Source organism: Acromyrmex echinatior, chromosome 3 (assembly GCF_024713525.1).
Source record: "Acromyrmex echinatior isolate Ae372 chromosome 3, ASM2471352v2, whole genome shotgun sequence".
Classification (NCBI taxonomy): Eukaryota; Metazoa; Arthropoda; class Insecta; order Hymenoptera; family Formicidae; genus Acromyrmex; species Acromyrmex echinatior.
In genome coordinates, this window is record NC_141854.1 from 3,521,979 (window position 1) to 3,534,066 (window position 12,088).

General features: G+C 36.5%; 1 protein-coding gene across 2 annotated transcripts in view; it reads left to right on the forward strand.

The window, feature by feature from the left end:
- N (neurogenic locus Notch protein) overlaps positions 1–12,088 on the forward strand; it is a 294,834-nt gene that overhangs the window by 191,184 nt on the left and 91,562 nt on the right. For both annotated transcript variants that reach the window (XM_087404178.1, XM_011070344.2), the window contains one exon: positions 9,044–9,400. In XM_087404178.1, the coding sequence (XP_087260304.1) occupies positions 9,044–9,400 (357 nt within the window). The remainder of the gene's footprint in view (positions 1–9,043; positions 9,401–12,088) is intronic.

Sequence of the window (12,088 nt, forward strand, 5' to 3'; positions counted from 1 at the left end):
TGTAATATATATTAATTTCCGTAGCACTTTAATTAATTTTAAGAGAAACAAGTGCACGTGCGAATGTGAAACAAATTTTACAACTTGCGACCTGTCGAAAACCAATCTAATTCCACTCGTATATTCTTTAATTTGATTTTTGAATATTTTATACTCTTCTCGCTTTTCGTAACGTAAATTTATAAAAGAAAATGAGGATAAGAGATAAAAAATTAATAAAAATATAAAAATATAATAATTCTTCTCACAGTTAAGTAATTGGAAGATTTTGTTTTTAAACATATAGTTTTCAATGTGCAAAGTTTAAAATTTGAAAGATGGTCGAGTAGTCATGCCCCCGAGAATGTCATCGAGCGCACCGAGTTGCATCTAGATTGACTATGTGATCAAAATAATGGTAATGTTTTGCCGCTGTAACCGCTGTTCATAGCAGTGAACAAATAATTTTTCTACGGGTACCCCCTCCGCCTATAGCATGCTCGTGGCCATCTAATTCCGGCTATGCTTTTTGGTGGGGAGACACGATCCTCACAGTTAACCTTCCTCTTCACTTGGTGAGATCGAATATGTTTTCAGTGTACCTCAATTGATCGTACTGCTTCGAAATATTATAATATATTACAATTAGAATACATTATTTAATCCACATCAACGAGACACTAACATTATCTCGAATCTATTAAAATAAATGCTCCACTCTCCTATTCGTAATTAAAATCTACAAATTAATTGCTCTTAAATTATCTATATATATATATATATATTCTTTTTTCATTACCATTATTTGGTATAAATCGCAAGCATTTTGAAGACGGGAATGATTCTTCTCTCTCTGTGACACGCAAAGAACGAAATCAACGACAAATAAGGTGAACGTCTCTGATCGATTGTTCCCGAAGAATTTTTTCGCAATGCCCTAATAATACGTTTTTCGTGCGATCTTCTGCGACTCTTCTGGAGCGTGAAAGCAGGAAGTCGCTCGTACTTGTTCCCGCGCCGGTCGCCGCCGGTTGAGCACCGTCGTCATCGTCGTCGTCGTCGTCGTCGTCGGCGGCGGCGGCGGCGGCAGCGGCGTAGTCGGCGGCATGAGAATTTTCCCACAGTCTCCACCACGTGGGCTCAGCGCGCGGGAAGCACCACCCGCTCCCGCGATGTTGCCACACCTCGACCCGACTGAGAGGCACTGCATCGTAGCTGATCGTAGCGCGCCTTGTGGGCCAGAGGAAGGGAGGGCCACAGAACGAGACGGAAGGTCCCAATTGAAGGGAGGAAGGTAGTACCAAGCGATACACGATGAAGGAAGAGGCGAGAGAGGGGAGTTGGAAACAGAAGAGAAGGGATCGCAATGGAGGAAGAAAGAGACGGTCGGTCGTGGCTGTGGTGCAAAGGAAAGGGACGGTGTGTTAGCGTGCGAGCACAAGGGGAACGAGGTGGAAATATAGTATAGGGCGTTTTATACGTAGGAAAGGACATTCGACACGGACGTCCTTTCGCTGCTTCTATACCATCACGGGGTGCTCACCGTGCAGCATAGAGTTTAACATTCGTGACCTTTTTCTATCTCTTTCGCCGATCGATTGATCAATAATCGATATCGACGATCAAGTATTAGGTAGATTTGAATTAAATGAAACAACATATTACGCTTCGTATGATAAACGTATGATAAACGCACTTGAAAACGCAAGCTGGAAATGTGATCCGGCGGATATAACGCATCATGATGAGCGACACGACGGAAGAGCGCTTATAGCGTTAAGCGGAAATAAAGGGATATCCTTGCGATAGAAGGGAAGCCTTAGTGGTACGTTAGGATCGTTTTTGCACGACGTAAAGTGTGAGTCAATTTCATGGAAACGTGAAATTCCCGTATTCTTTATTCACCGCGAGAGATGCGCGAGAGGAAGAAGTTTTTGGCGACGAAAAATTCGTAACTCATTTTCAGGACAATATCGACCTAAACAAGCAGTATCTCGATTTCTCTTTCTCAAGAATTCTCCGAGGTATTTCGTTCTCTATGTCTCACCTTTCCCGCCTTTCCCCGCCATACGCGGATATTTTAAGGTGAATGAAATCATTTAGACTGCCTCGGCGCAGCTAATTGCCACGACTCTTCCAGATTCTTGAAATTCCGGTTCAACCTGAACTGTCATGCAACGAATCCTTCAGCGATAAGAAGAAGACCTAAGAATAGTAATTTTACATTCCATCGAAGGATACCTTTGTGCTTTGAAGAGACTAATAATTTCTCGAATCTTCTTTTTTTATGAAACTCGTATATTAGAATAATGAATATAGTTTAATTACGAAATTAATACATATACATTTTTTTTAAACAACAAAAAATCTGTTTTTCTAACAATTTCTAAAGATAATGATCATACTTTATAAGATGTAACTATTCCTACTTCGGACAATTAGGATAACTGATATGCATATATATATATATGTAGTTTCGAAACATTAATATTACAAATAGTAAAAGACAAAAGGCTCAAATAATTTATAAAATTAAAATTAAAAATAAAATGAGGACTATAAGCTAAGCTAGATCTTGGCTCTCAATGCTAGACTACAAAAACATAAGTTTATTATACAAACGTTTCGATCTCTATTGAGGTGTATGTTTAAATTAAATATAATTTGAAATCAACGGCTTTGAAAAACAATAATTTGCCAATACATATGATGGTTTAGACGGTAAAAGTAATAAAATATAAATTCATCATCGTGTGTGTACAATTTCGTTATGGATGATTGTGAGCATTAATTAATCTATAAACATAAGGAAATAGTTATTATTTTTCAAATGAGCCGTTGATTTAAAATTGTATTCAATTTAAACATTGAGAATGACCCAATAGGGGTCAAAACGTTTGTATAATAAATTTATGTTTTTGTGGTTGATCTAGCATTAAGATCTAGCATGGCTCGTAGCCCTCGTTTTATTTTTAATTTTATTAATATTACAGTTGTTATAAAAATAGATGTTTGGAAAATAATTTTGAACGCCGAATCTCACTACAGCTCTGCGTCGGTAATAAAGTAACGGATACATGTATCTTCGTCGAATAGGTTCCGCTCAACACGCACATTTACACGCATATGTGTGCAACGACTACGCCGATCTGGGGTGAGACTCAACGGACAATTGCAATTATGGGGGTTCATCCAGGTCGATTTATAAGCAGCGGTTGTTTTTTTATCTTTATCTGACGCTGTTTTCTTTCTCTCTTTTTCTTTCATAAACAGCAATCTTTACGTAGCCCTTTTTTTTACCTCCACGCGAATACTTCATGTATCTACTTAAAGCTCTAGGTATCAAAATAATGCTTTTCTTTTATCTGAGTCGAAATGCCGACAGCCTTCCTATTGGCTATTTCGATCGTTTCGATTTAGTTGTCTGTAATCCAATAAGCGCTTAGTATTATTAAACAATACAAAAAGATAAATATAGTAGGCTAATGAGAGTCAGCAACGATAAACGGCGCAATTATTTAGTGAACAATCAATAATCAGATATTGGATTGATGTCTTCTTTATTTTGAACGTTTCGACTCAGCAAGAATGATACAAGTATAATTAGCTGTCCATAATGTTTAAGTCACTCGCAAATTGACAAAGATGCAGCGTTGTTAATCTGACATTTTTATTAACAAATTTTATTAAAGTGATAGATGCGTAAACAATTTAAATGACTTACCATCACGCAACATGAAGTATTGCACTGAAGCTTTGTTGAACATATTAAAACTTAAAAGATCACACATTTTTAGAATACACGTCCGTGTACGACGACGTGTTACTCAAATATGAACTATTATATTTCTCGAAGTAAGAGGTCACACAGTAAACATTAAGATAAATTTGCAATTATCAGGAACACATGTATATTGTTGTTAAGTCAACCTTAGTATTATTGATATAAGATATGATTAGTAGATCCAAAATGGAGGATCTATGCGCTACTTTGGTATCTAGAGCTTTATGTCTACCTTTCTTTCTTCTCTTCTCTCTAGTCGCTTACGCTATTGGATCCTTTACATTATGTTGATCATGATGGTAGGATTTGTCTCTTCGAGGGGTTAGCGGATTTTCAGAGAAGGGACGCACTTATGGAAATCATCTCTCACGTCATTAGGTCGGTCACCGAGCATCCCTGGTATCCTCACAAAATATGCTGCGTCTATGTAAGAAGTGCTAAGAATAATACATATTCTAACGGGGAATCAAAAATAATGAAAAGAATGTAATCAATTTTACATTAATGTACTATGTAAGCATACTTTTATGTCCTGTCAAAAAGAAATAAAAATATGTTACTCTATATAATATTATGATTTTTAAAATTAATGTCTGTTTTTTGTTACGTCTGTTTTTTTGTTACTTTTTAAAATTCTTATAATATTTGTTAATATTAATTAACATTATTTTAAAGTATATTTGAATATTAAATATATATTACATTATAACAGACTTGGAAACGTATTGGCAATGTATTTATGTGTATATATATTTTACATGTTGATACATGTTAGAAAAATAAATTTTAATCGGTGTGCTAGTCTGCTGTCAAAAGGGGGGAAACTTGTTTGCGAGATGGATGAAAAGTAGAGGGCTGCAGGGGGCATTGGTCGATTTCTTGTCGATATTTCGAGGCTGTGTGAATAGTACCGTTGTAAAGCGAGAGCAAAGAAATAAAATTATGTAAAAAAGATGCGAGTATGAATGCGGAACGAATGAACGTGTAAATACGCGCGTGGTCGATTCTTAGGTAAAAGAGGCACGTCTCTTTTGTTCACGCCGCAGGTATCGATATTAATGGCAATCGATTCGTCGTGCTGGATGGACCCCGCATCGCCACGCCGTTGCTCGTTCCCGACCGTCTACCCTAATCGTTTGGTCTCGGGGGGTCCTCGGATGTCCGAGTAGCTAGTTTTTCGGGACGTCGTCCTCGCGTTCCCGCTCGCGCGCCTTTTCTGTCGAGAGCATCGTAAGAGAGCGCGACCGATCGATAAATCGATCGACTTTGTACGGAATATGAGATTCCGTTGAATGCCGCTGTTTGATGTCCGCCGTTTAATTATGCCTCCTCACTCAAAAACTTGAGAGTCAATATCACGTGGACCTAAGCGAAAGAAGGTGCGCGAGAAGAGCGCGGAAAGAGAAATGGAGACAGAACGAGAGAGAGAGAGAGAGAGAGAGAATAGAAGAGAGTGCATGAGCACCTCCAGGGGAAATCCAGTCACGAGGAAGGGAATGTGCAAATGCCATCGCGAACGTTGAGCCGCAATTTTGTTCTTGTAACGGAGTCTCCTCAGGAAAAAGACCTCGAGTGAGCAAGATATTGTAATTGCGTTATCATGAGAAAAGTTTGCGATGTGCATTACACGCAGGAAAAAAATTGTTGTGATATCTAGTTTGATAAATTATCGTAACATCCACTTTGATCCATCCGTATTCTAGTGATTTATCAGATGATTTATAATATATTGCATTGCAGAACAGATATTATTACATTTTTCCTCTCTCTTTTTCCTTGCGAACGTATTTTTATATTACTGAACGAGTTACTGATCGCATTAATTTTTATTACACACTGGGAAAGAATATTTGAGTTTTTGAATTATAGAAATCCTAACCGTAGAGATAGATGTGAACCTCTCAAATGGCGTGTCTCCTTTAACATGGTAACTTGAGAAGAAAAGAAGCCCTTATGAAGTTTCTTAGCGGAATCTCGATCTCAAAATTCCAGCTTGAAACCTTTCGAGTGCGACTATCCGTGCACCTTGCGAGAAATCCATACCATCTAAAAATTCCTATGGTGTGACGTTTCTCATTAATCGTTTAAAATTGCAAATGCCCAAATAAAAATGAAAAATCACATTTGATCCTCATAATTATTTCTATTTCATTTATCATATTGTTTATATTCGAAAAGGCTACTTAACGACTATCATCAACTCACATAAATAGAGGTCACTATAATATAGGAATCGTTAATCGATATATCAATTATCAGGATGAGGAAAGATCAACTTTTAATGTCTATGAAGCAACTAGTCTACGAAGCTGTTCTTAAATGATTTCGACGAATTGCGGTGAATCTGCTGGATCGATTTACTTTCGCGTCGCTTTAATATTAATACCATGGGCATCCTTCGCGGGCTTCTAGTATAATAACGTGATAGACTTCATGGGTACGTGCTGGCCTGCGTTTTTATCACCACTCTCGTCCTAAGTCACGTCGTCGCTGCTACATAGCTGCGGGCAGCATAATCGGATGTTCTATGAGGCATAAATTATGCGCGCCATTAGATGTTAACTGTAGTCCATGACCAGGTATGTATCACCGAGTAACAGCTGATACCGGTAGATAAGAGCAAGTATCGAGAAGAAGAACACGTAAAGAAAGAGAGAAAGAGGCAAAGTTATACTTTTTATATTGATCGAGAGCTGCACATACCTGGATTTTCTCAGGGCGCTTTTATTTCGCGTCTAATCATCCCATTGCGCATCAAATATCTTGACTCTTGACGTTTTAATCTGACCTAACGCACTTATCTCGTCGCAATGGATTATGGATTATCTGAATCAAGGTTGTAGAAAATGCGCGATCTTATTACGATGATATATCGATGAGAATATTAGCGTGGTTCGAAATATTTTACAGTGAATGACAAAATTAAGAATTTTTTTTTAAACGCTTCATACTATTTTTGCAATATAATAATTGCTGCATTCATGTCACATACAACTAAATTGCATAGGACTAAAATGAAAAATTGCTACACTGACGTTTGATTACTTATTTACAGTAATGTTATGTAGTTATTTGTTATACTCCCTAGCATAAAAGATAAATTGTCTATATGTTGTGAAAATATTACATAAGTACGTATCGATACCACAAAATGTTAGATCATGTAACAGTAATAAACGAATTACTGATATTAATATATTAATAAGTGCTACGCCAGTATGTATTCTTGCCAGTAATTGGCGGTATCGTACAACGTATCTCTCTTAGCGAGATTTGTTCTGCAATGAATAAAACCCACACACAAGTCATCGATATCTCGCGTATATATAATATCGACGTTTCGCGCAACATGTCGCCATGGTAATTGCCGGGCGGTTCTATTAGGTTATCACTTCGTTTTCTATTCGCGGTCTCGTTTTCCTTGATGTCTGCTTGCATGTACACCATTCACAATTAAAGTTACTGATCACCATTCCCTATCGCCTATTTAATTACAGCAGTGACTAATCTACTGTTGCGCTCGTTTGTTTCTTCACAACCTCATTATCGGAACTTTCGTAACAAGATAAAGATCAAATTCTAAAAAAGATACATGTCTTTATACGTCATTTATTTTATCTTTGATATATATATATATATATTAGGTGCGCAACTAAGTTCTCGCTGTTATTTTGATGCATTCTCATCAAAATAACAGCGAGAACTTAGTTGCGCACCTAATATATAGTTGAAATATTTACAATGAAATCTAAATTATCATACCAGAAGCTTTGAGCAGAAAATAAATGCATAAAATAAAAGAATTAGAAAGTTCAGAATTATTTTATAAGTTATATCTATGTCGACAATGTTAGTCGAAATTAATAAATAATCTTTATATTTTTATTAAACACTTATTATAGTATAATTGATTTATAAATATTTATTAAACGCAAGGATATATTGCACGCAATAATATACACGTAATAAAAGGTTTCTCAGGTCACCGTCGCGAATTCGTTAGCTATCGCGTGTCCAAATGTTTGTTTTGCCCAACAGAATAAGAGCAGAAAGCGACGGATGAATAAAGTTCCATAATGTGCGGATAATCGAGCAGTCATGCAAGGTCTGTTCGATTGATCTACCATCGATCCCTATCGATCTTTTTCTTATCCCTCTAAAGTTTGAGAACTACGCAGGTACAATCAGTTGACGTTAGAAACGATCCGTTCTAAAACAAACCTACTTAATTTCCACTCAACTCAAATGTAACTCATTGCATATACGATCGAGTGTACAAAAAGAATTATGCACGCATGTATGATTTTTTTCCAAAAAATTCTTTTTACCTGAAAAACCTTTGCATCGTGCATTCCCCGATTGGGATAGCAAAACATGAACTTGTCCACGTTAACGGAACTGCGGATTGCATTTTGTTGTAAAAATTCACGTACACGCGGTCTCAGACGTTTCCGCCTCTATTTGCTTACCGTTTCTTCGCGCGATTTGGCCGAAAGAAATCCGTCCCGGCGTATCGGAGTGGCAATTTCATGGTTATCGGAGCTCATCGCTTTATCCTTTCGGCATGTCAGCTTGCGATCTCTTCTTACTCGGTTGGCCTCGGTCGCGCGATCGAAGCATAAATTCATAGAAGTGATAAAACCGACGCCCGACATCGACGGCGCGTCTCGATTTTTCACGCCGGCGGACGTGTTGTGGTAATGAGTTCTCTTTATAATCATGCCACGAGAACATCATGCTGATGCATTGCCGAGATGATCGCAATCGCTTTTTTTCGCCATCGTCCGGTCCTCTCGTTAAACGCCGATTAGAAAATATCTCCGCGATTCGTAGAAGATTACTGTTCCTTTCTTCTAAGACTATTAATACTCACGTGATTATTAATAGCGCTGCCGATCATAATTATGCAAATACATTCAAGTGTCGCGGATGAGATCGAATAATCAAAGCTAATTACGACGATTCGAGAGTTTCACCAGTGCGATCCGGTTACTGATGGTTTAATTACTTAAACATCGCATCTGAAACGTCATTTGTCATTTCTATTTACAAAAATTGTTTAATAATAATATTCGTATGAATTTTATTCGTAACAGAATTATTTTTGATTAATCATTTAATATCTCATCCTTAATTATTATATAAGAGTATTCATTTTTTAGTGCGCATCGAAATGTTGACCTTTATTTATTTCCATTTCTCATTTTAAGATTCAATTTTAATGTCTCTAATTTTTTCTATCATAACGAAATAACGTATTGCGATCTTTTCATCTTTCAGGCTTCCGAGGCGATCACTGCGAGGAGAATATTGATGACTGCCCGGGTAATCTCTGTCAAAATGGTGCCACCTGCATGGACCGAGTGAACGAGTATTCCTGTTTGTGTCCACCGGCCTTTACGGGCACGCAATGTGAACTGGATGTGGACGAATGTTCGGTACGACCGTCCTTGTGCCACAACGGAGCCACATGCACGAATTCGCACGGCAGTTATTCGTGTATATGCGTGAATGGCTGGACCGGACCCGATTGCAGCGTCAACATTGATGACTGTGCAGGCGCAGCCTGTTTCAACGGCGCAACTTGCATCGATCGCGTCGGCAGCTTCTATTGCCAATGCACGTATGGAAAGACCGGTAAGTCGTGAGTGATTTTCTATATATTATAGAATGTTACCCAAAATGTGTGGGAAGTAGAGACAGAGTTTTAGATTATCGTTAGGATAATGTTTCCTATAGCGCATTTATTTGGAGACATTTCTATTCATTTAGGTTTCATCTAAAATCAGATCGGAGTGTTCAGATGTATGTTTAAATGTCTAAAATTATTGTGAATATATTCTATATTTATATTTCGAAAGAACTATATGATAAGTAAGCTAATGCATATATACAGAACATAGTAACATAAAAAATTATACTTTTTGGATCATATATATTTTTTTACACATTTTGCTGTGCTAAAATTACGGATATGTTATATATATTAATACAATATCTTAATTTATTCGCAAGATGATTCTCAAAGAGTTTATAAAAATTGTTACAAACAAAAATATTATTTGTAAAAACGTTCAATTTTTGTTTGGAAATGTTTCCAAGCATCCTATATTTTTTTACGTTGTACCATATCACTGCTACGTTTTATCGTAGCGATTATTACATTTGATTTGAACGAATTTTACCAATCGTCATAAACACATAGAGTAACTCCGGTATATACGCCGCATCTATTAAAAATTTAATTTATTAGGTATTATTTATTATGTTTAAAGTAAACTATATCAGTAAAAACTTTGTACTGTTTATTATAAAAAAAAAATATTAGAAATCTGAAATATTTATATTTCGCATATTAAAAGAACTTTTTTAAACCCTTGCATTTTTGTTGTATATCCCATAGGGGTGGCATATATGGCTATTCATGGGAGGAAAAGGGGGGGGCAGCTCATAAAAAATTTACAAATAATGCATATAAATAAGACGTAAAATGACACAATAACTTATAAAATGCGATTATAAAGTTTTATTAAGGAATAAGAATGATAAATATGTATAAGTAATAAATAATAATTACAATCTTCCCAGATGTACAAGTATTATGACATGAGGTACATATTTCATGTAATGTGTTTATTGTATTTAGTGCACTGAATTGAATCTGCGCACTTTGTATGTTTTGGGCACGGTATATACAATAGCGCAACTCTCTGTCGGCACCTTTGATGTTAGTATTGGCCGAAATGGAGTACGCATGCATAAGTAAGTTACTAGCGTTGCCATCTAAACTTCTTTCTTTTTTTATCCTTTTTTTACTCTGTCAAAATTCCTCGCAAAACTCACTAGATTTATTCGCAATCCAACGAATTGAAGTGAGTAAGTGCTATTGTAGGAACATATTGGAACATATTAGAGCATTCATGCGACGCGAATAAACCTAATATTGCAATGAAATAATTTAAATTTTATGAAAATTAATAACAATAAATTGTAAATATTTATTATTGAAAAAAAAATTTTTTTAATTAAAGAAAAAATATTAGGAAAAATATTAAATTAACTTAAAAATGTATATTTGTATAAAGAAATATGTAATTATATATCTAATATGAGAAAGCTGATATAAAAGAAATTTATGTACATATATATTCAAAAAGTTTAAAATACAATAAATAAAAAGAAATCTTTCTTGCTCGGTTTTCTATGTTACTTTTGTTCACTTTTTCACAAAAATTAGACCAATCTCTCGAGATTTCTCACACAACATTTCACCAAATGGACAATACACGTAATACTTCCCTTTAAATTTCTATTCTGAATCATGTACGCTTAAAAGACAAATGTTTAATATTCAACCGCTTACTTAAATAGAGAGAGAGCAATAAAAAAGGAGGAAAAGAGACAAGGCAACTTACTTATTTCATGTACTCCACTTTGGCCAACATAAAATCAAGAGAGTTGTGCTACTGTATATACTGTGTTTTGGACATAAATCCCGCCTGTTAAAAATGCCCAAACAGGTGGGATATACAAGACAACAAACTAAACAAAGAATACAAGAGCAAAGTACTTGTATTTTGTTATACAACATGCTTTACTATTCCTCTACACTCATGTATCACGAAACAACCACTGAGTCTTTTGCACGTCCTACAGTAATCATTTTATGTAGATTATAATTTATGGCGCTACTTAACACAGTGACAAATATCGATTCAATTCACAATAATTTCATATTAACAAACATATTAAGAAACTGAAATCATAACACAATACTAACATAACGTAAAGGCATTTTAAAGGAAAAATTACCCCTCGCTCCTTCTATTTTTTTCTGACTTCTGCGGCGTATTTGCCGGAGTTGCCCTATAATATTACTCGATCGAAACAATTTAACGGAAGTCAAAGTCTCCGTTCAGAAAAGGAAGACAATCCGAGTCTCTTTCCAAGTTTAGTTTGGCGAGTTCGCGCGCGAGAGCAGGGTGATTAACTCGATACCGAGTATGGTATCGAGAACAGGACTCGCACTGCAACACGGCAATGCATCGGCAGGTGCAGCCTCACACATGCGGTCGGTATATATTCGTCATATGACGTGCCGGTATATATACTGCGTATAGAAAGCGTAGAACGGGTCCTTCGGAATCTCGAGATTCCGAAGACTCCCGGGGCCCCGGCTTCTCGCCGAGTGTCGACCTTGGGGACTTGAAACGAGTTTCTGTCCTTACTCGCCCTGCCGCGGGAGTAGTCGAAGTAGAAGATGCTTTTCAGATCGATTCGCGCGACGATCGCCAAATACAGGTATATCCCTCTTTCGCGGTCCAT